The sequence below is a fragment of the Triturus cristatus genome, chromosome 5_1 (genome assembly GCF_964204655.1).
Source record: "Triturus cristatus chromosome 5_1, aTriCri1.1, whole genome shotgun sequence".
Classification (NCBI taxonomy): Eukaryota; Metazoa; Chordata; class Amphibia; order Caudata; family Salamandridae; genus Triturus; species Triturus cristatus.
The window spans coordinates 128,275,045-128,296,585 of NC_140587.1; the positions used below are offsets into that span (position 1 = coordinate 128,275,045).

General features: G+C 41.7%; 1 protein-coding gene across 1 annotated transcript in view; it reads left to right on the plus strand.

Annotated features, from left to right (window-relative positions):
* Positions 1–17,121, plus strand: part of KIFC2 (kinesin family member C2) — a 256,527-nt gene extending 239,406 nt beyond the window's left edge. Inside the window, exons 18-19 of the mRNA XM_085604567.1 lie at positions 13,754–13,983; positions 14,536–17,121. Coding sequence (XP_085460693.1) covers positions 13,754–13,983; positions 14,536–14,664 — 359 coding nt within the window. The 3' untranslated portion in view covers positions 14,665–17,121. The remainder of the gene's footprint in view (positions 1–13,753; positions 13,984–14,535) is intronic.
* Positions 17,122–21,541: the final 4,420 nt, after the last annotated feature.

Consider the following 21,541-nt stretch of genomic DNA (forward strand, 5'->3'; position numbering starts at 1 on the left):
GAGCCAGGATCTCTGTTCTGTACACCTCTCTCCTCTCAGCAGAACCAGATAATGGCAAAGTTTCCCTCTCTTTTTCCACACATATACATGTTAGTTTCAAATCTCAGTGCTTCCCCCTTTTTTTCAAATGTAATCACACATTTCTATTGGTTGAAAACCAACCCTTTTCCAACTGTACCCTTCCCCCAACTTGACTTCAGCCAAGTACCCTTCCCCCAACTTGACTTCTGCCTGCTACCATAGCAACTGCTCTTGAAACACTGCTGTGTAGAGTTAGGTCAGAAGTTCACCACACAATTTTTCATTTCCAAAGAGCAGGAGTGCTTGACTTTTCAAACCTAACAGCAAATCCATAGTACTGTTCTTTGGTAACACATTTTTCTGTACCAATACAAAACATGCTTCTATAAATTTACACATACAGCCTAGTTTTTAGTGTAGAATGGTATGAAACAGCCAATCAGTTCTTTTTTTTAAAAAAAATATGTATGCCTCCATTTCCAAACTGTCTTTCATTTCTTTTTACCATTCTACTGAATTACACCTCCTGAGTGCACCCCGATCTCCTTGGAAGATGTTCACAGTGTGGATTGTAGGACACAGCTATGTCTTCTGGAGTGAAAAGTATGCAGAGAAAACAGGTATGGTGAGAGACCTTGCTTTGCCAAATGTAGACATTAAATGGATTGGTCAGAGAGGGTTAAAGTGGCACCAATTGATGCCATTGGTGAAATCCTTCATGCAAATCCAACACCCTGACCTCATAATAGTGCACTGTGGTGGCAATGACCTAGGCACTTTGACTGGGGTAGGTCTGGAAATGCTTATGAAGGACACCTTTGCACAACTGTTTTCACTTTTCCCTAAAACTGCCTTTGTGTATTCTAACATATGCCAAAGGCAAAAATGGAACTGGTCCAATCAATTTTGTCCGCAGATTGACAAAGCAAGAAAGCACGTCAACAAATCTGTTTCTGCTTTCCTCCGAGACTATGGTATGGGTTCCATTTACAACAACAACTTGCGTTACGACATGCAAGACATTTATTGAGGAGATGGTGTACACTTCACTGATGAAGGAAACAGAGTCTTCCTCTTGAACCTTAGACTCTGCGTCGGTACTTACTTGTAGGTACCACTAAAAAATCAAATCACTTCATAAACACAACGGCTCTTTTTAGAGCCCCCTAATATCTAAACACTTATTTCTGAATTTTATTTATTTTTTTATTTTTTTTTTCTACCGTACGCGTACGGTAAGCTTACGGTAAGCTTACCGTACGCGTACCCCGCGATTTTTTTTAAAAAATTAAGAAATGTTTTTTTTGTACTTTTCTGTCCTTCTTTGACCCCCTTTCAAATGTTAGGGGGTCTGTAACTCTCTTCCTTGCCCCCTTTTCAAGTTATCACCCTTTTTTTTCTGAGTGAAACACACAAAATGGCGGCCGCCGCTTCCTGGTTTCGACCGATTCGAATGTTTACTAAGATCTAACAGCCAATCAGAATTGCGCTCGCGCACGTCACCGTACGCGTACGGTAAGCGCACGGTAAGCGCACCGTAAGCTGACTCAGATATATATATTGATTTAAAGGCTATTTTCTCTGAATCTACTGAACAGATTTACACCAAACCTACAAAAGGCACTTCCTTGACCTGTAGACTACCTCTCTGCCAAATTTCAAGGAACTCTGTTCAGCCGTTCGGACTGTAGCTGTGTCTAAAGGTCCTATGGAAAAATGCATGGGAAAAACGCGTTTTGGGACCCCCCTTTTATCTCAGCCCCCGCTTGACGAATTCCCCCGAGACTTTCAGGGTAGGAGCGGAGCGTAGCGCCCCATTAGTTTTGAAAATTTCGCGAGGATTCGTCGACCGGCGCCAAAGTTATTCAAAATAGAATGTTGCGGTTTTCCTATGGAAACAGGGTCCTAACTATAACTACCTACTGGCGACCGCCAGTAGGTAATTTACACACACACATATATATATATATATATATATATATATATATATATATATATATATATATATATATATATATATATTACGGGTCGCCTGCAGCGCCTGTCCTCCGATCGTGGTCTTCGCCGGTGCCCCAAACACTGCGGGAGCAGCAGGTGGGAGGCAAGCAGGAAACTGAGCACCAGGCCAAGAAGACATGAGGGCCAGGGGCGTGACCCACCGTGGAGGGCAGTGAAGGGTCCGTTGATTGGGATTACTTCTTTCAACAGGTGCCTTCTATTAGAAAGCTACAATGGGGTCAGTGCGAGAAAACATATTTTCGTTAGAATTGGAAAAGTGTTGTGACTTTAGATTGGTGGACAGACTTTTTGTCCCAGGACTGGCTGGAACAGTAGAGATGTAGGGCCATATGTAGATAGCTAAATACCGGTCGGTAATGGCCGATAATCGGTAATTTTCCCATTACCGACCGGTATTTAGCCCTTTCTAATGTAGGAGGCAGGTTTTAAGGATTCGGTAATTTACAGAATCGGTATTTTAAGAAATCGGTAAAATACCGAATCGGTAAATTACCGAATCCTTATATCCTATGTAGGGAGCACTCAAGTGAGTGCATATGTGGTTTAAGGATTCGTTATTTACCACCAACTACAAGTTGATGGTAAATACCGAATACCTTTTCCAAAGCAATATTGTGCTTTTTTAAAAGAGCCATGTGGCAGACATACATGCCCTTAGGGCATGTATGTGCGCCACATGTGCACACATGCACGATTCAGCAGTGCAACAGGGTGTCAATGTGACACCCTGCTACCCTTGAATATGCTCCCCCTATTACCGATTCGGTATTTACCGAATCGGTAATAGTGAATGGCTTCCCATTTATTCCTATGGGCCTCCTGGCCCATAGGAATGAATGGGAAGGTGATTCCTTATTACCGAATCGGTATTACCGATTCGGTAGTAACGAATATTACCGATTCTGTATATTTTACCGAATTTTTAGCTACATATGAAATACCGATTCCTAAATACCGAATCGGTAAAATTCGGTATTTAGGAATCGGTATTTCATATTTACCTACATCGGGCCCCTAATGCGGTCAGGAAAACTTCACATCTGCCACTCTATTGATATAATCAGATAGATATTTGTAAAGATGCACCTCTAACTATTGGAGATGGAAAATGTTGCCATATTATTTCTGGTCATTTTTCAAATAATAGCAGTTAACATGCCATATAATTTTGCTGACCTTATCGACAATTCCAATTTCGTCACATTGTACTTCACGAGTGGAATAACAGAATGGAGACGAGCCTGGTGTGAATTGCTTACACATTTGCGCAGGTACGATTTCTCTGCCCTCCATGGTGCCACTGATCTTTGAGCTGCTCCACAGAGAGGTAACCAAGTAGACATCTCTCAAAAATGAAACACTAAAACTTGCAGAGCTCGGATGCACTTGCAACAGAAGGCTGCTCCTGACATTTCACTGCGAGCTTGACAGCCAGCCATAGGCTCTGGCCTAATATTGTCAGCATTTAACTTCCATATACTCTGGTGGATTACTTCCTGATGTATCATATCACTGCACTTTGCCCTCTTTCGATATGGTGACCATACATGCGTCTTGAGATTAATATATGCTCAATACTTATACTGAAAAGGCATGATATATATTTTATTTATTTTATTTATCTATTAAATTTATAATGTGTGACAGCTACCCAAAAAGGGTTTCCCGGCGCAAAAGCATATCAGAGACTGTGTTTAAAAGGCTACAGACTTCTGGTTGAAAAGCCACGTCTTCAATGATTTGCAAAATTGGACGTATTCTGTTTCGTTTCGGAGAGCTATGGGCAGGGCATTCCAAAGTGAGGGGCCTAGGTATGTGAATGACCTTCCACCCATCCAAGATAGTTTAATTTTAGGAACGAAAAACTTCCCCTGAGTGGAGGAGCGGAGGTTGCGAGGCGGGACGTATGGACGGACCAGTGATTGGAGGTATTGAGGGGCAACTCCTGTTTTGATTTTAAACATGTAGCTCAGGGCTTTGAACTTGATTCGGTTCTCCACCCTGAGCCAGTGTAGGTCTCGTAGATGGCCGGAGAAAGAGGTGGCTCTAGGGACCCGGCACAGAAGCCTTGCCGCGGAGTTCTGGACCATTTGCAGCCTGCGAGTCACCTCCTTGTTTGAGCCCACATTGCCGTAGTCCAGCCTTGAAGTGATCAGTGCATGGACAACAGTTTTCTGAGTGGGCTCTGGTAGCATCCAGATGACCTTTTTTAGCCACTTCAGGATTGTAAAACATGTGGCAGCTACCTTGACAGCTTGGGAGTGTATACTGAGAGAATCATCAATGGTGACGCCAAGTTGCGAACTTGGCGGGAGGGTAAAGGAAGAGCACCCATCTCACAGGGCTAGTGTTGAGGGCCCCAAAGTTCCTTGTTCTTCCCAAGTATGAGGACCTCGGTTTTCTCACCATTGAGATTGAGGTAGTTTGATTGCATCCATGATGAGATTTTGCTCAGACCCAACTGGAGGGGAGAAAACCCGGCCGTGCTCTTCATGGAGAGACAAAAAATTATTTGGGAGTCGTCCGCATAGGAAAACGGGGTCAGCTCGGACTCTTCTGCAACGTCGGCTAAGGGTCTTATGTACAAATTAAAAAGTATAGGGCCAAGAATGGAGTCTTGAGGTACCCCATGGGCAAATGAGTAGATATCGGAGCTGGCTGTGGGGGAAAACATTTGAAAGGTGCGATTTGTGAGAAAAGAGATGAGCCATTTAAGAGCTGAACCGCATATCACTATCAAAGCCACAATCAAAGCCCTTTATAATCCTGCACCACATACATTTTGTGTTATTTCATGGCATGTCGCCTACACAATGCCAGATGGATACAAAGAGCCCTAAAGAGAAAAGTGCTGCATTTGGGAAACATTACACAGATTGAACAGGTACTATTACATCGGTGCAATTTTTCACTTCGTTTGTACCCCAGAGCAGTACAAAAACAATGTTTGTACTCATAGCAATAAAAATGTAATGTATGCTGGTTCTTACTTCTGGGTTCAGAAGCTGCGGTGGTGGTGGAAAATAATTGGTGAAGAAGGTATCTTTTAGTGGTTTAATGTGGTAATATTATAGGAAGCAGTAGCACCACATAATAGTCTAGGACGACGGGGGAGAAAAGTACGTTTGCCAGAGTGGTCGAAAAATCTGAAACATTTGAAGAAAGATGTGGATCTAGCTTTCAGCACAAAATAAAAATGGCAGCTTGCCAGTACTGGAATTATAAACATTTGACTCATGCAACATAACAAATTATGGTGTATGGCATAAGGGGTTATAGGGGCAGTGATAATAAGTGTATTATTTTTACAATGTATCCTGAAGGCAATTGACAAGAGATGATAAAGCAGTTCTGTTTGCTTCACTTGTCCCAACAAATCACATTTGAAGATTGTTGTATACATACTTGTTCATGGCGCGTGGTGTCCACGAGCAAACTTGCATCTTGCTCGTGGAAACCACGCGGAGTGTTGTGTTTCGAACAGGGAGACTCGGGTGGTGGTGAGCGTTGGGGGAAACGTTGGGATTCATGTTTTGTACTGGAACTGGGAAGGTGAATAAACTTATGCTCCGGCTGAACTTCGTTGTTACTCGTTATTTGTGATAAACGAGTCTTTTTAACATTGGCGACGATCGGGCACGGACCGCCCTTGCTTATTTGAAGAAGAAAAGCTGATTTTTAAGGGAGTATTGTGTTCAGTTGAAACTGACACTGTAAGGAGCGTCTCGATAAGGACAAATTCAACGGAAAAAAAAATTCAAGCCCTTTTGGATACAAGGGGCATCCGTCTGCAGCAGTCTATCAACGAGCATTTAATCTGACAAAAGTAAGTCGGAATGAATGTGTTGAGGGTGTAATCAGTTTAAGGAAACAGCAAGGATTGCATCGGAGGTCATTTAAAAAAAAAAACGAGTTTATTACTCACGATTGCAGAAGGATCCTGCACTTGTTTTCTTCTGATTTTCACAGCGTTGGTGTGCATGCGCGCGCTGTATCAGCGCGTCACGTTGATCGACAAGAATGTAAACACAATCTTGTTTCTCGGATCATCTGATTCAACAAAAGATCGACAAGAATCTAAAAACAACCTTGTTTCTCGGATTATCTGATTCTACAAAAAGAACCGAGACTGCATAATTCGTGTAAATTCAGTTTCAGTTACTGGAAGCAGATTGTATCATCGTGTCACGTTCTTCGTAAATACAATTTTGTTTTTGGATTGCCTGATTCAACACAAGGAACTGAGACAGCACATATTCATGTAAACTCAATTTTAGTTGCTGAAAGTAGTGTAGGGTGTAATTAATTTGTCAGATAATCTACAGAAGCCGACAAACAATATGTGAGTTATAATAATTTATGTGTTTTAAGTTTATTGCTATTTTGCATGTAAAATTTACAGTTTATCTACCACTTATAGTGCAATATGTCTGGTATCGTACCTCCTCCTTCTTTTCTATCATCATCGGGTGATCCCCCCATGCCATGGGAAGTATGGGAACCAGTATTTTTGGCATATGTGGAGGTTTTAGAAGGCGAGGATTGTGAACCAGAAAGGAAATTGTCACTGTTAAAACATTGCTTAGGTGGATTTGGTCTAAAAGAATTTCAAACGTTACCTGCGTTGATTAGTCCTGGGAGAATTAATGTTTACCAGTATGCTTCGACACAGCTTAACATACGTTTTGGAAAAAAAAAAAATGTAGTGATGGAAAGATTTATCTTCTACTCCCGTAAACAACGCAGCGACGAATCTATTGAAGACTATGTCTCAGCACTCAGATCGTTGGCAGTTTCTTGCAAATTTGAGAATATATCATATGAACAAGTACTGAGAGATCAAATTTTAATGCGTACAAACAGCAAGAAAGTTCAGGAGAAATTATGGTCAACATCTGACTTGTCATTAAATGCAGCTATTGATATTGCAAAATCCATTGAACACTCTGAAGAGTTCGTGAAAGAAATTAGAGGAAATGAGAAAACAGATGTATTCAGTGTCAACAAAGAGTTAAAAGATAGTGATAAACAAAAAAGAATTGTTGCCCAAAGATCTGAAAACTTTGCGAAAAATGGGAACAGAATTAAGTATTCAAATGCTAGGGGTGAGAAACATAATTCATTATTATTGTGTTTCAGGTGTGGAAGCAACAGCCATCTAGCAAATTTCAAAGGGTGTCCTGCTATTGACAAAGTTTGTTCTAAATGTAATAGGAAAGGTCATTTCAGTAGGTTTTGCAAAACACCCACAAAGAAAGTAAATTACATACAGTTTTCAGATGATTATGAGCCGTCCTATGACAATGATGAAAATGAAATTAACACTGTAATTAATGTATGTAGTGATGACAAGGTTTCGAAATTTCCTTCCTGTCTCATCAGTGTTGATGGTGTGTTGTTGAGATTTTTGGTTGATTCTTGCGCATGGTATTCTATTATTTCTTTGAAAGTTTTCAACGAAAATTGGCCTAAAAGGGAACTTAGTGATCCTGATGTTTCTCCAGGTGGTTACACAGGGCACAAGATTGATTTGATTGGATATTTTTACGCGAACATAAAATTCGCAGGACGGCAAACTCACAGTAAAATTTATGTGGCAAAGTCAGGAAAATCACTTTTAGGGTGGCCACATCAACACGAATTAAGCATCAAACTTGACCCAAGAGCCAATCCCCCAGTTTTTGTTGTTGACCATGATGTTCACCATGGTCCGGTTATTGTGGATGAGCTCATTAAGGAATTCCCTAGTGTTTTCAGTGGCAAGCTTGGGAAATACGAAGGGTTTGAACATGAAATTAAACTCCATGAGAATGCCATTCCTGTACGTCAGAAAGTAAGAAATGTTCCATTGTCATATAGAGATAAATTGAAGAGTATGTTGAAAAATCTCTGTAATGATGGCATCATTGAGCCAATAGAATCTTCCCCGTGGGTTTCTCCCATTGTGATTTCAGTCAAATCTTCAGGAGAGCTCAGATTATGTGTGGACTTGCGCAGTTTGAACCGAGTCATTTGGGTAGATGCACATCCTCTTCCTAATTTGCATGAGATGGTTTCTACCCTATCCGATGCGCAAGTATTCTCCTGCATTGATTTGGCAAGCGCGTACCACCAGGTAGTCCTGTCTGATGACTCAAAAAATTATACGGCGTTTATCACACCTGAAGGTCTATTCAGGTATCGTCGTATGCCATTTGGGTTGGCTAGTGCTGCTTCTGTTTTCCAGAGGTTGATGAAAGAAACTCTAGAGGGGCTATCAGGGGCCATCGCTTTCCAAGATGATATTTTAGTTTTTGGGAGGAATGATGAGGAGCATGATGAAAATTTACATAACGTCATTGCAGCCTTAGCAAAGAAAGGCCTTACTCTTCGGTTAGATAAATGTAAAATAAAGGCTAAGGAAGTGGATTATTTAGGACACACTATCAGTGGAAAGGGGATCAAACCAAAACATAAGCACATTGAGAGCATTACCAATGCTCCTCTACCGACCTCGAAAGAACAGTTGGTTGCTTTTCTTGGATTGATTGAATTTTATGCTAAATTCATTCCTAATTATTCCATGAAGACTGAACCATTCAGGTGCCTATTGAAAAAAAATGCAAAGTTTGTGTGGACAAGTGACATGACTGAGGCGTTTGAGAAATTGAAGGCATTCATTGTTAATGCACCTTGTTTAAGACCGTTTGTCCCTGGGAAAAAATGCATAGTTATGGTAGATGCAAGCAATTTAGGTCTAGGTAGTGTTTTATTGCAGAAAGATAATTCTAGTGAATGGATTGTAGCATATGCGTCCAGGGTTTTGAGAGATGCAGAGAAGAACTACTCTGTCATTGAAAGAGAGTTACTTGCTTGCGTATGGGGAGCAGAACACTTTAGAAGTTTCTTGTGGGGGACTGATTTCATAATAAAAACTGATCACAAACCGTTAGTTTTTCTAATGTCTCCTGGCGGCGGTAGATCCATGTCTGCACGGTTAGCTAGGTTGTCATCAAGGTTACAATCCTTTCGTTTTCACATTGAATATGTCCAGGGGAAAGCGAATATGCATGCGGATTGCATGTCCAGGTTACCTTTGGATAGTAATAAAGATCATCAGGAGGATGATTGTGAAGTTGCTTTCACAACGCATGATATCAATCTCTTACATGGTGATAAGGCGAGTCTAGATGAAAAGGTTTGGATGGAAGCAATGAGAAATGATAGTGAATTGAGTAATGTTAAGAATTACATTGTGCAGGGATGGCCGGAGGAAAGGAAATTATCTGGTGATATGATGAGTTATTCCAAGGTCCATGATGAATTAGCCATTGAGAATGGGTTGGTTATGAGGATGGACAGAATAATTCCTCCCTTTTCTCTTAGAGAAACCATTATGGGAATTGGCCATGAGGGACACTTGGGAGTTTCATTCACTAGGAGGCGAATAAGGGAAGCATATTGGTGGCCTGGCATTGATTCCGCTGTGGAACATTTTGTACGCAAATGTAACAAATGTTCGAATAGTGACAAATCTGCGGTGCCTTTAAGAGTTGAGTCGTGTCCTGTGGAGTATCCTGTTGGGCCATGGAGGAAACTAGGGCTCGACATTATTGGTCCATTTCATGTTTTGCCCAAGGATAAGTGCTTTGGGATCGTTCTAATTGATTATTTTTCAAAGTGGCCTGAAATCAAGATGGTTAAGGAAGTTACGTCACAAAGTGTCATTGAATTTCTTGATGGTATATTTTGTAGGGAAGGTATTCCTCAGGAGATTGTCACAGACAATGGTCCCCAGTTCATTAGCAGAGAAATGGAGTCATTTTTTGAAAAATGTGGCATAACTCATAGGAGAATTTCAGTTTTCCATCCGGAGTCAAATGGTCAGGTGGAACGCTTTAATCGCGTGGTGAAGGAAGCGATCCAACTTGCCATTAAGGGTGGACTCAATTGGAGCAATGCTCTACAGTCCATGCTACTAGCATATAGGACATCTCCTAATTCAGTAACCTTAATCAGTCCATTCGAGCTTTTGAGGGGACGGAAGCCCAGTACTTGTTTGGTTCCATGGTGGTTAAAGAAGGGTATGGATGATAAGAAGTTGGTTGCTGTTGATTACAATGTAGTTAGACAAAGGGTCAGTGAGTATAAAAAAAAAATAAAAGAAACTATGGACCAGAAGCGAGGTCCAGTGAGCATACAAAAAATTGGAGTGGGTGATCTGGTTCGCATAAAGAGGAAAGAGAATGTCCTTAAGGGTTCCCAAATCTGGTCAGATCCAAAAAGGGTTGTACAAGTTTTCAACAATGCGGTGAGAATAGAGGGTGGAAGTGTTTGGAATCTGAGCAGAGTTTCTGTATTTAAGGGTTCTACACAACCATCTGGGAATGCATCCAATGACATGTGTTTAGATAATGTAAGCAATGACATTCCATTTAGAAATGTTAAAAATGACACACGATTGGAGAATGTGCACAATGAAATGAGGTATGATCAACAACCAGGGTGTTCTCATTGGGGAAGAGATTTTTCTGGAAGAAAACGTGAACACCATTGCCCGGGAAGGTTTAAAGATTATATTATGGTTTAGTTTAACGAATAACAATGAAAAAAAAAATGAATGAATAATAAAGGGGGGGAGATGTGTTGTATACATACTTGTTCATGGCGCGTGGTGTCCACGAGCAAACTTGCATCTTGCTCGTGGAAACCACGCGGAGTGTTGTGTTTCGAACAGGGAGACTCGGGTGGTGGTGAGCGTTGGGGGAAACGTTGGGATTCATGTTTTGTACTGGAACTGGGAAGGTGAATAAACTTATGCTCCGGCTGAACTTCGTTGTTACTCGTTATTTGTGATAAACGAGTCTTTTTAACAAAGATCACTTATGTCGTTACGGCTGCTTTTGCACGGAGCAGACTGATGCCATGGTTTATTTGTCCGTGCTCCTGAAGGGCATCAGAGCAGGCAAAGCCCACATCATGTACTGAGGACTACCTAAAGGTGAGAGTTAGTCTGCACTGCTGCAGTACAGAGGCAGCACCTGTGAAAACAGCCACGCACAGTCACAGACAGAGGAGAAGACACCACCCTAGAGAAATAAGCAGGCACAGATAAGTTAAAGAACGGGACCAAGAGTAGAGGGTCAGAGAGTTCTCGGCTGGATTTTAATTCTACAGTGCCTTGACAGATAAATGTTTTCTCCCCTAATGAACTCAAGCTCTATTTTCCAAAGGGCCACCTTTCCTAAATTCCTCCTCGTTAAGTTTGGCACTCTGAAATTCAGCAGACAGTTTTGTCATGAGTTGCACAAATCTTTACAGAACTGAGCTCCGAGTGCACCGGCACACTCTACTCCGCCGGCGGTAGGCGGAGCTTTTGAGGAACTCTGTGCTCCTAGCGGAGTGCGGAGAAACAAAACTCCAGGAACTCTGTCAGCAGAGCGGAGTGTACCTCCCACCCCTTCTGGGCACCCATAAATAGTTAGGTGTCCATACCTTCCATAGGGATGGCCACTTACTGCATCACAATCTAGACAGTGAGCCCTGTTAACAAAGGTAAATTTACATGTATAGATTTAGTACAAGAAAATGTACTCATACTCTTTTGAGTAACTTTACTACTTTTAGTTGTTCAGAATTTCCAAGTGTAAGGCTACTCAAAGTGTAGACTTACATGTCTCCATCCTCTGAAAGCAAGGGATGGAGCTAAATTAATGATTGTAAAGTTACTATATGTAACGTAGGCTGAGATGTATATGGTGGCCTCAAGGGACATTACACCTGCCCACTAAGAGGAGAGGTCTATGCGTGTTGGACCTAAAATGATATCATCTTGTTTCACGCTACACTATAGGGAAGAATGACTAGCAGAGGACATACATCATGACATGAAGTACACAAGCCAATTGTGTAAGTTCAGCTAATTACAGATGCCTTTGTTTCATTATGAGCGTGACCTTACCCTTTCACAGATTGATAAAGATGGCACAGTGCTGGCAGGAGAGGTCTCAGTGCACAACAACTAATGCACCACCATACTCCCCTTGAGCCTCCCATCATTTTCAAAGATCGCACTTACAGCCACTGTTGCCACTTAGGGAGATATGGAAGTTATGAAAAACATTCTTTGGGTCATCTGGTACCATTTACAGAGGTGAACAAGTCATTTCAGATCCTGATGGCCCCATATTTGGTTTATAGCTTTATGATAAGTTCTCAGTTCTGAACCTTGAGGGCTGGCTATCAGGAACTCTTCAGTCTAAGCAGTCTTCCAAATTAATAGTTATTTCTTAAAAGTCCTCTTCGTTTTTCATACTTCTTTATCTCTGAGAAGAGCTACTTCCATTTTCCATATTTTATTTAAGTTTATAAGATTACCATCTAACATAATGTGGAAATATAATGGAACATAATTCAAAACCACTTGTCCTCAATATTAAAGCCATTAGTTTTATTAATCAAAATGTTTGTGGTGAGGAGGATATCAATCCAAGAGAAGGAATGTCTAAAACCTTTCCTTGAGATACAACCAATCAAATGCAACCTCCTTGGGTATTTACAATCATAAATATAATATTTAATATTTGGGATAATGAAATTAGTAGTAGGAGACTTGAATATCAAATACTGAATAGAAGAGAAAGTAAACGCCACATAGTAGAAAACAGTTTAGAAAGCACCTTGTTGATAACGTCGACAAGATTTGCACCACCAGCTAACAGCAGAAAGCAAACCAATTGTTGAATATCACCTATTTGAGGCTCATATGGTTTGTAAGACAAAAAGTTTGCTAATTTTTCCATTTTCATATCTTTGACTTCTTAATTGGATAGTTGTTGTTCCATTGTAGTCAATGTCAGAGGTTATAGCTCAACATCTCTTTTTATACCCTCTCATTTGTGATATTGTATTGATTAATCAGTCATCAATTGATGTATTTGCATTTAAGTCTGCACTTCCATCCAGTTTCTGTCTTTTTTTTGAGGCACCATTTTGTGGAGTAGCACATGGAGTTTCTTCTAAAATAACTACACTTGAAATCTTCAAATAGATTCACTCTTCAAAATACCCAAAAAGATCTTCTGTTCAAAAATATTGGGGTAGAGTAGGTTTCATAGTCTATAGAGCGCGTCTTTCCACTGTAAACCCATGCTCTAGACCGGGATCGGTAGCATACCCCTCAATGCTGTTGTGAAAAAACACGAATGATCAAATCAAACCCTTCAACAACGTTGTTAAAAAGCAATTTCGCCTTGATCTTAGGAAAACATGCGGTGTAGTATGTTTTAAATATGAGCGAAACCAATAGTTTGCAGTTACAAAATGAGGCAGGTGCTACCAACAATATAGGAAACAAAACAATATTTAATAGCAGAATAAAAGTATGCTGCTAATAAGAAAAGCATCTTTTATGGTAGTAGCTGATAGGCAATCTTTTCATTTATCACCATTTGTTCGTAACATGCGCCATAAAATGAATAACATTCGCTAGACTTCTATAAAGCACTATAGAAAGTGAATCATCTCTAGTGAACCCAATAGGCGATGTTATTATTTGCCCATCTCTATAATACTCATTTTTGATCCTCAGAAATTCAAGGGTGTGTATGGATTCAAGCCTGTAACCTTCTAGTGAACACTGATCTCTGAGGGGTTGACACAGTGTAAAGATCTAATTCACCATCTAAAGAACACAAAACCTACCATGAATATCTCATGTCTGTTTTTTTCCCAGGAAAACTGAATTTGGTGGACTTGGCTGGCTCGGAGCGTGTGTGGAAGTCCGGGGCAGAGGGTGAGCGGCTGAAGGAAGCCCAAAATATTAACAAGTCGTTACTCGCTCTGGGGGAAGTTATCCAGGCACTAAGGGCAAAGCAGGGCCATATCCCCTTCCGTAACTCAAAGCTGACATACCTCCTGCAGGACTCCCTGGGCAAAGGCAACAAGACTGTCATGATGGTACAGGTAAGCGCTACACAGTTATGTCCTGGAAGGCAGGACAGGTGCTTGGATAGACGGTTGAACTGGCAATGCAAGTGTTTTTATTTAGCACAGACCGATCCAGAGTGGGGCAATGAATGACTAGGGCTTTACAATGTGCTAAGAAATTGTCAACATTTAATAGGAGCTATATTGATCAGACTGCAAAGTGGTGCATTCTTTTGGTTGTATGTCAGAATATCATATACAGAAATACTGTCTGATATACATATTATGTCCTAAATATCTATTCCAAACACCAATTAGAAAATATTTTTGTAAACATTATTTGGGGCACAGTATTTATCTCAGATGATATTCTGGGGTTGATAATCTGTATGGGTTGTATGTCGAAATATCATATACAGAAATATTGTCGCAGATAAATATTGTGTCCTTAATATTATTTGCAAAAATATCTTCCCACTAGATGTAGATTTTCTATTATTAACTCCAACGCGAAAATATTTTTTTAATGTATCGTTACATCCTTCCTTAAGATAAAAACTCTTTGGGTTATGTTTCTATTTCCTGCAGATCTCTCCACTGGAAGGGAACGTGGGCGAGACGGTCTGCTCCCTCAAGTTTGCCCAGCGTGTCTGTAAGGTGGAGCTAGGTCCCGCTTCCAGGAAGATCGACTCACACACAGCCTATTCTGACCTCTGACCTAAAGTCTCTCCTCTACTTAATCAACATGTCCTGAAGCTTCTTGGTGGTGGTGGCAGTCCTTTCTGCTTCTGGGAACATTGTTTATCCTTGGCTTCGATTCATGACCTGGGAAAGGCGTTGGCTTGTGGAAAAAGGCACATGGCTTCCAATTTAATAATGGTGGTGCTACTCAATTTCCTTCAAGTCAATGGTAGCATTTGCCCCAGTGGAATGCTTAGTTGTCCTTCTTGTTCTTTTCCAATAACATAGCTCATGACAGGCCAGGGCATGTGATATGTTCTATACAGTCCTCTTCTGGCACCTTCATATTTGGATCATAATTGCATAAATACCAAGAGAAAGCTGTGTGCATGTTGGACTTTCCTTCATGCTTGGGGAAAAGGATTTTCTGATGATCCAGCCATCATTTGCTGATGCTATTTCATCTCCACAGGTCACATGACCATTCCAATCGTTTTTCAAAGCGATGTAACATACAGAATGGGAAGATCAGAAGATCAGCAAGGCCCCCTTGTTGTCATGGTAACATCGGGCAAGAGTCATCTCAGGAAGGATGCATGGCTCTCGATAACATATTAACTTGGAAGCCCAAAAACACCTTCAATAATAATGACAAAATATGGCTGATCAGACGAACGCTGCATGGCTTCTGCATCCTTCCTCAAATACACGGTAGCCAACCAAGGGCCATCAATCCCTTCCAAACATAACCAGAAGGTAGGATATCCCTACACGACCTGCTCAAATACCACACAGGGTCATACTGTTAACCCGTACACGTCTTATAGCCAACATGTAGCCTATTTTACTTCTTCCCTACACAGGATTACATCCTCATAGACTAGAGTGGAGACGCATTCGACCGAGTTTTATAGTGGCATATAGCTCCAAATAGGTTTCATGATTCACATAAGCCCCTACACATCGATACAGTTGTGGTACAAGGTTTAACCCTATAGTCTTTTCAGTTCACTGATGCCTGGTTTGTGAAGGCTGGCTGTGCTAGGAACCTAGTCTAGTGGCCCGGTGCACTAACCTTCCTTTCAACGGAACATTTTTCCAGGGACTGGTGTCATTGCTGAGGGGTGCAGAGTTGAGCTCCTGGTATATTTGTAGACAGATCTGCTCATTAAGCGGGACACAGTGCAACAGTTTAGTGGTCCTATACTTCTGCATTTAATGGAACAATTGGGGGGGCTATGCTACCCCCTTCCATCAGGGTTATCATCCCTTTTAAGTAGGCCTGTGTTTAAGATACATTATAAACAAGCATTGTCAGCACCCCTCTCCTCATGCTTATCCCTATTTCTACTCCCCGGTAACAACTGCTCTGCACCAGTGCGAGGTAAGTGCGGTTGTGCAGGAATAATGAGTGATGCGGCCTGATAAGAGGACCAGTTTCTTGTTCTTCCTCATCCTCTCCATTTGCATTGTGCTGCGATGTGTGGACAAGGATAACAATATTGCTATACGCGTTGGCAAAACCACGTAGTAATGTCATGGTTACCCCACCATCACCTGAACTGCAACGCAATGCGATGACCAAAAACAAGTCCACAGTGACCAAGTACCCTCAAAGTTCATCAACTGACCCCAGTCAAGCTGATCATTTTACAAATACTACAAGCAGAAAATAAACATGCTTACATATGCCCAAAATGTCATGGACTCCACAACTAGTGTTTCCGACTTCTGAACACAAACGATGCCCTGGTAAAGGTAACCCGATCTTCTAGAATGGCTTGTGGCCCGATGGTCTCGCACATGCGAGCATCCAAACCCATGCTTGGAAGGACTGGAACATATGGAACTGATATGTTTGGTCGCATTTCTGAAGAATTTCATCTTGAGGCTAAAAATATGCTTTGCAAGACATAATCAGCTGCACCCTCCTTGGACATGCACAAGGACAATAAATGCTATGTCTAATTTCTGGGACAGTGAGTTAGTAAAGCTCGAATAAAAGAGAAGGCAGCTGCTGTGCAGGAGATAACTGGCTTGACGTAGCTCATTACTCTACAGTAAAAGCTGATGTTCGCTCATGCCATTCATACATAATTTGCATTGAGGTAGATAGGTTTGCGCTTATCTGGCTGGTCTCTTTTTACTCTGCAATAAGCCACATTTCTCCAAGCCTAGAAGTAACTCAATTTCCTGTAAGTAAACATAGCAGCTTCTTGTGAGTAGAGACACATGAAGTGTTGTTTTCACAAAAACCGCAGCATAAAACAATGTTCAGGGTTCTACTAAATTACAGGAAATGAATCATAATTGAAAATGTTATTTATTGCATGCATTTTTTTACCTGTCCTACATATAGCTAACCCTGGGCGTAGTTCGCGAAGTAGCACTACGCGAAGCTACGCAAAGTGCACTTCGCACTACGCGAGCTACGCGTAGCACTTCGCGAACTGCGTAGTACCCTGTTCGCACTGTGCAAGATGTTGTTTTCAATGATTGCACAGTGCGGACAGGCAACCAGCACTGTGCAATCATTGAAAACGGCATCTTGCACAGTGCGAGCTGTAGTTTTCTGCCGCTCGAGTAGATTTTTACTCCAGCAGCAGCTTTCTCAACGCGGACTGGTAGTTTCTCATCGTGAGCAGTCGCGAGCATACGCGACCACTCGCAATGAGAAACCTGACCTCCTCGCGTTGAGAATCTCGCCAGGAGGTTTATTTTCCACGCTCGCGATCGCCAACTTGATGTTGCTGATCGCGAACGAGGAAAAAGTCTCGCCGGGATGTCATTTTGGTTGCTCGCGGTCGCCAACTTGACGTTGAGGACCGCGAGCAAGCAAAAAATGACCGCTGCACTACGCAACACTATGCTACGCATGTTCGCACTGTGCTACGTGCAATTCGCGTAGTGCGAAGTGGCGCAAACTTCGCAAACTACGTGAGCGTAGCGTAGTGCTTTGCCCAGGCTTACATATAGCACCTTTTTGGGTAGAAGATGGTGGAGAAAGATAGAACGTCGGCCTCTCAAGAAGAAGCCGAATATAGAACAAACATATGGGCTGCGCGTGTGAGCTTCTCTCACTTATGTATTACCATAATGAGCTTAGAAAAATAAAGGACAGGCGTTTTCTAGGCTGCCCACACTCACGGTGCACAGGGTATGAACCTAGATCTGAAAAAAGGCTACTGAATGTACCTTCAATCACCAAAAGCACTGGGATATTATTAGCAATAGACAAAGTGGATACTACCTAAGTTTTTCTCCACATTGGTGCATCACGTGCAAAAGACAAAATGGCTGCCACGTCTTTTCCGTTGAGTGCAATGAGAGCCATAACCAAGATGGCTGCCAAGTCTCCTTTTTTCCAGCGCACTGATTTTAATAGGCAAAAAGGCAGCTGTCTGATTTGCTTACTCTGCACTGCTGCCAAGTTAGAGCCACCGCAAGCAAACAATCTAAAGTTCTTTGACACAGATTGTGAGCTCACTTCTGTAAATAGGGCTAGAGAATTTTTACAAACGCTGCACTCTGTGAAAAGGGTAGCAAAAGAGGATTCAGAATGTGGGCCTGATTTCGACATGCATTGGTTTTCTGTTTGTAATTGGCATCTTGCTGTTATTGTTCAGATGCTTGACAGTGGTTGTGTTTTGATGTTGTTGAGATTTCATTTGGTGGTTTGTTGTTCACCATTTTCAATTTTCCTGCTGGCCAGGGCTTGATTTTCGCTCACTGCTTTTGACTCTTGGCAGATGCTGAAGACAGTGGCTGGCAAATAGATTGTACTTTCTGAGTCTTGCCACATACTCTAATGCTGATGTTTATAAGATTGGGGAGTAAGGGATTATGTTCAATAATCTGTAATGTGTATTTAAGTAATAGGCAGATTAGCGAGCATGCTTACTTATTTAATAATGAGGCTACAGTGAATGTATTCAGTGCTACAGAAATAAAAACACAACCAACGTTAGCAGTTTCAGTATGCAGGGGATGTAACCAGACCCGTTTCCAAGGATGGGAGATTGTGAGGTATATAAAGGTATAGGCGCATCGTGGGAGCACCTGCTGAGTTTCTGCTTCTCAGAATCAAGTAATATCTTTAGCCTTCCCATAGGGGGCAGTGCTTGTTGTAAGAAATGCGGGCTAGACACGCAGGGCCCGATTCACAAAGGAAAACGTATATTTTGTGTAAGTTTACTACTTTTCGGTATTCACAAACTACGGCCATGATTCACAAAGGCATGCCTACACATTTCTGTAAATTTACTTCATTTCCTATGCTCATGTGTGCGGCGTTCTCCACCTCGATTGCGAAGTCTCCGGATGTGGAGATCTCTACATACATAAGTAAACTGCATGTACTAGAGGTGGGTGCGCCCTTGGATGCTTGAGCCTGGCTCAAGCCGGGCGCCCTTGCTCTGGCTCAGCTTAGGGTGTTCATGGTTCCTCGAGCCCAATACGATCCAAGCCTGGCCCCTTCCTCTGACGCATTGTCTATAGGCATCTCTGACTAATAGACAATGCACCCATGTTGGTGTTTCTTAAATGTTTAACACAACATCGTATTTTTATAGGCTGTGAAAACCGCCATTGAGTTAAAACTGTAAACACACCAACACAAACGCATTGCCTTTTGGCACGTCTGCCTAATAAACTATGCATTCGTTTTGGTGTTTCTTAGAGGTGGGACACAATGTCATTTGGGGTCCTGAAGTGGCACTTTGTTTTTATGCAGGTGCTGCTAGATTGGAGGTGAGAGCCTATGAGGGGGCGAGGGTGAGAGGTTGAAGAAAGGGAGGGAGAGGGATGAAGAAGCCGATTGGGGTAAGGGATGAAACAGCAAAGAGTGGTCAGCTCGGCCGGCCTCTTCTGGCATGGCCGGTATTTTTAGCACAGCGCACTGCGAGTTACAAAAAAATATATTCATAGATCTCATGCTGATTTCATAGAACTCATGCTGATTTCATAGATCTCATGCTGATTTCATAGATCTCATGCTGATTTCATAGATCTCATGCTGATTTCATAGAACTCATGCTGATTTCATAGATCTCATGCTGATTTCATAGATCTCATGCTGATTTCTTTTGATGGGTTCGCCTCGTATTTGGGCCCTGAGAGCCAAGCCGGACCCCGGGCTTGAGTCTGGCTTGGCTTTTCCCATGAATCGTCTGGCTCGCCCACCTCCAGAGTGCCAAATTGTAAAACTGCACACGTCGTTTGTGAATACTGAAAAGTAGTAAACTTACACAAAGGTGTAAGTTCACTTTGGTGAATCAAGTCCTCTATAATTAACAACCTCTTTAGGTGAGTGAAGACTATGTTCCCTGTGGAAGAAAAACACCTAAAGGCCAGAAAAGGCAGTCTGCATAAATCTGTTGTCCACGCGTTGAGATGGATTACAATTTTACCATCCGTTGGATCCTGGTATTCCAGGCTTTCTCTAAGGAAGTATCTTTGCATGATTGATTACCACACAATTGTTCCTTTTTGTTTGTGGAAGGATGATCATTGACCGTATGTATGGACACTTCCACTGTTGAAAGCCAGGACAGGCTTGTTCAGCTCATCTTCCTCTTGTTTTTTTTTTATATGAAGGCGATTTAAGTTTTTAGAATTATATTCAAAGGAGGCGAGCCACATTTTCCAACAATGTGACTTCACTTCTAGTAAATCATAAAAATATGATGATATTGTGTGTGTATATATATATATATATATATATATATATATATATATATATATGTATATATATGATGTATATGTAAATATATATACACATATATGTATATATATAGTTATATGTATATATGATATAAGGTATGGTATTATATAACCACATGACAAGCCTGCCCGACACTTCTCATTCAATAAAATCGCCTTGCTTTTCTCCTTCCTACTGGCGTCCCCTGCCCTTGTTAACTTTACAGCCATGAACAAAAACAATGTGACAGAGTTTATGTCATATACGTTGCCATGACCGGAGTATCGATTTTGAAATCGGCTCTGTCCATTGATAACCGACTGTTCCTCCATCTTGTTGCTGCCTTCTCCCTTCTAAACTTTTTTACCTACAGACTGAAAGCCTCAAAAATGTTTTAATGTGCAATGATTCCTGTCTGAAATGTGTCCTATGGAATAAGTCTGTTCCGTGTTAATAATATGTCTATTTCCTGTTGGGGGATTGTTTACAATGTTCAGTGATTGGGCAAAACATATGGCGGAGGGTGGTGGGACGGGATTGGCTTCCATGGAGGAGGGCCGTGGGAGGGGATTGTCTCCCGCGAAGGAGGGAGGGAATTGGCAACTATGGGCGGGACATTCTTTTCATATAGTTGGGTGTGGATGGTGGGTTGGAGACCCATCTCACAGTTTTCATTGTGTGGGATGTAAATTTGGGGTCTAAAAATGTCATTCTTCAAGTGTTGCTCGTCAATAGTGTTTGCCGCTTAGCAGGAATTTAAAACAAAAAGTTCATTTTAGCCCAAATTGTCAATCGTAGGGTATCAGCCCATTGTCAGCACATTGTTTAGGGATTCATTGCAAACAGCCAGGGGAAGCCAAGGAGCAGTTCTGAAAGGTGACCTTGAACCAAATGCATGAGTAGTTTACAGCAAGGGCCAGTGGTTTAAATGGAAGTACAAAATTGCAGATGCTCACTATTTAGAGTACCTGTTCCCTCTTGTGGCACTGCGGAGAACTGCAGGTACTCTGCCTTTCAAAATAAAGAAGTACAGGTACTGAGTACCTGGTAGTACCTGCCCATTTAAAGCACTGGTAAAGGCCACAATCAAAACCACTTCTTCTTCGCATAGCATGTTATAGCAATAACCGCACAATGTCTCCCATCACCCAAGTCATCGTATCGCTATTGATTGTGACCTCAGAACCATACACTAACATGGAATTCCGTCAC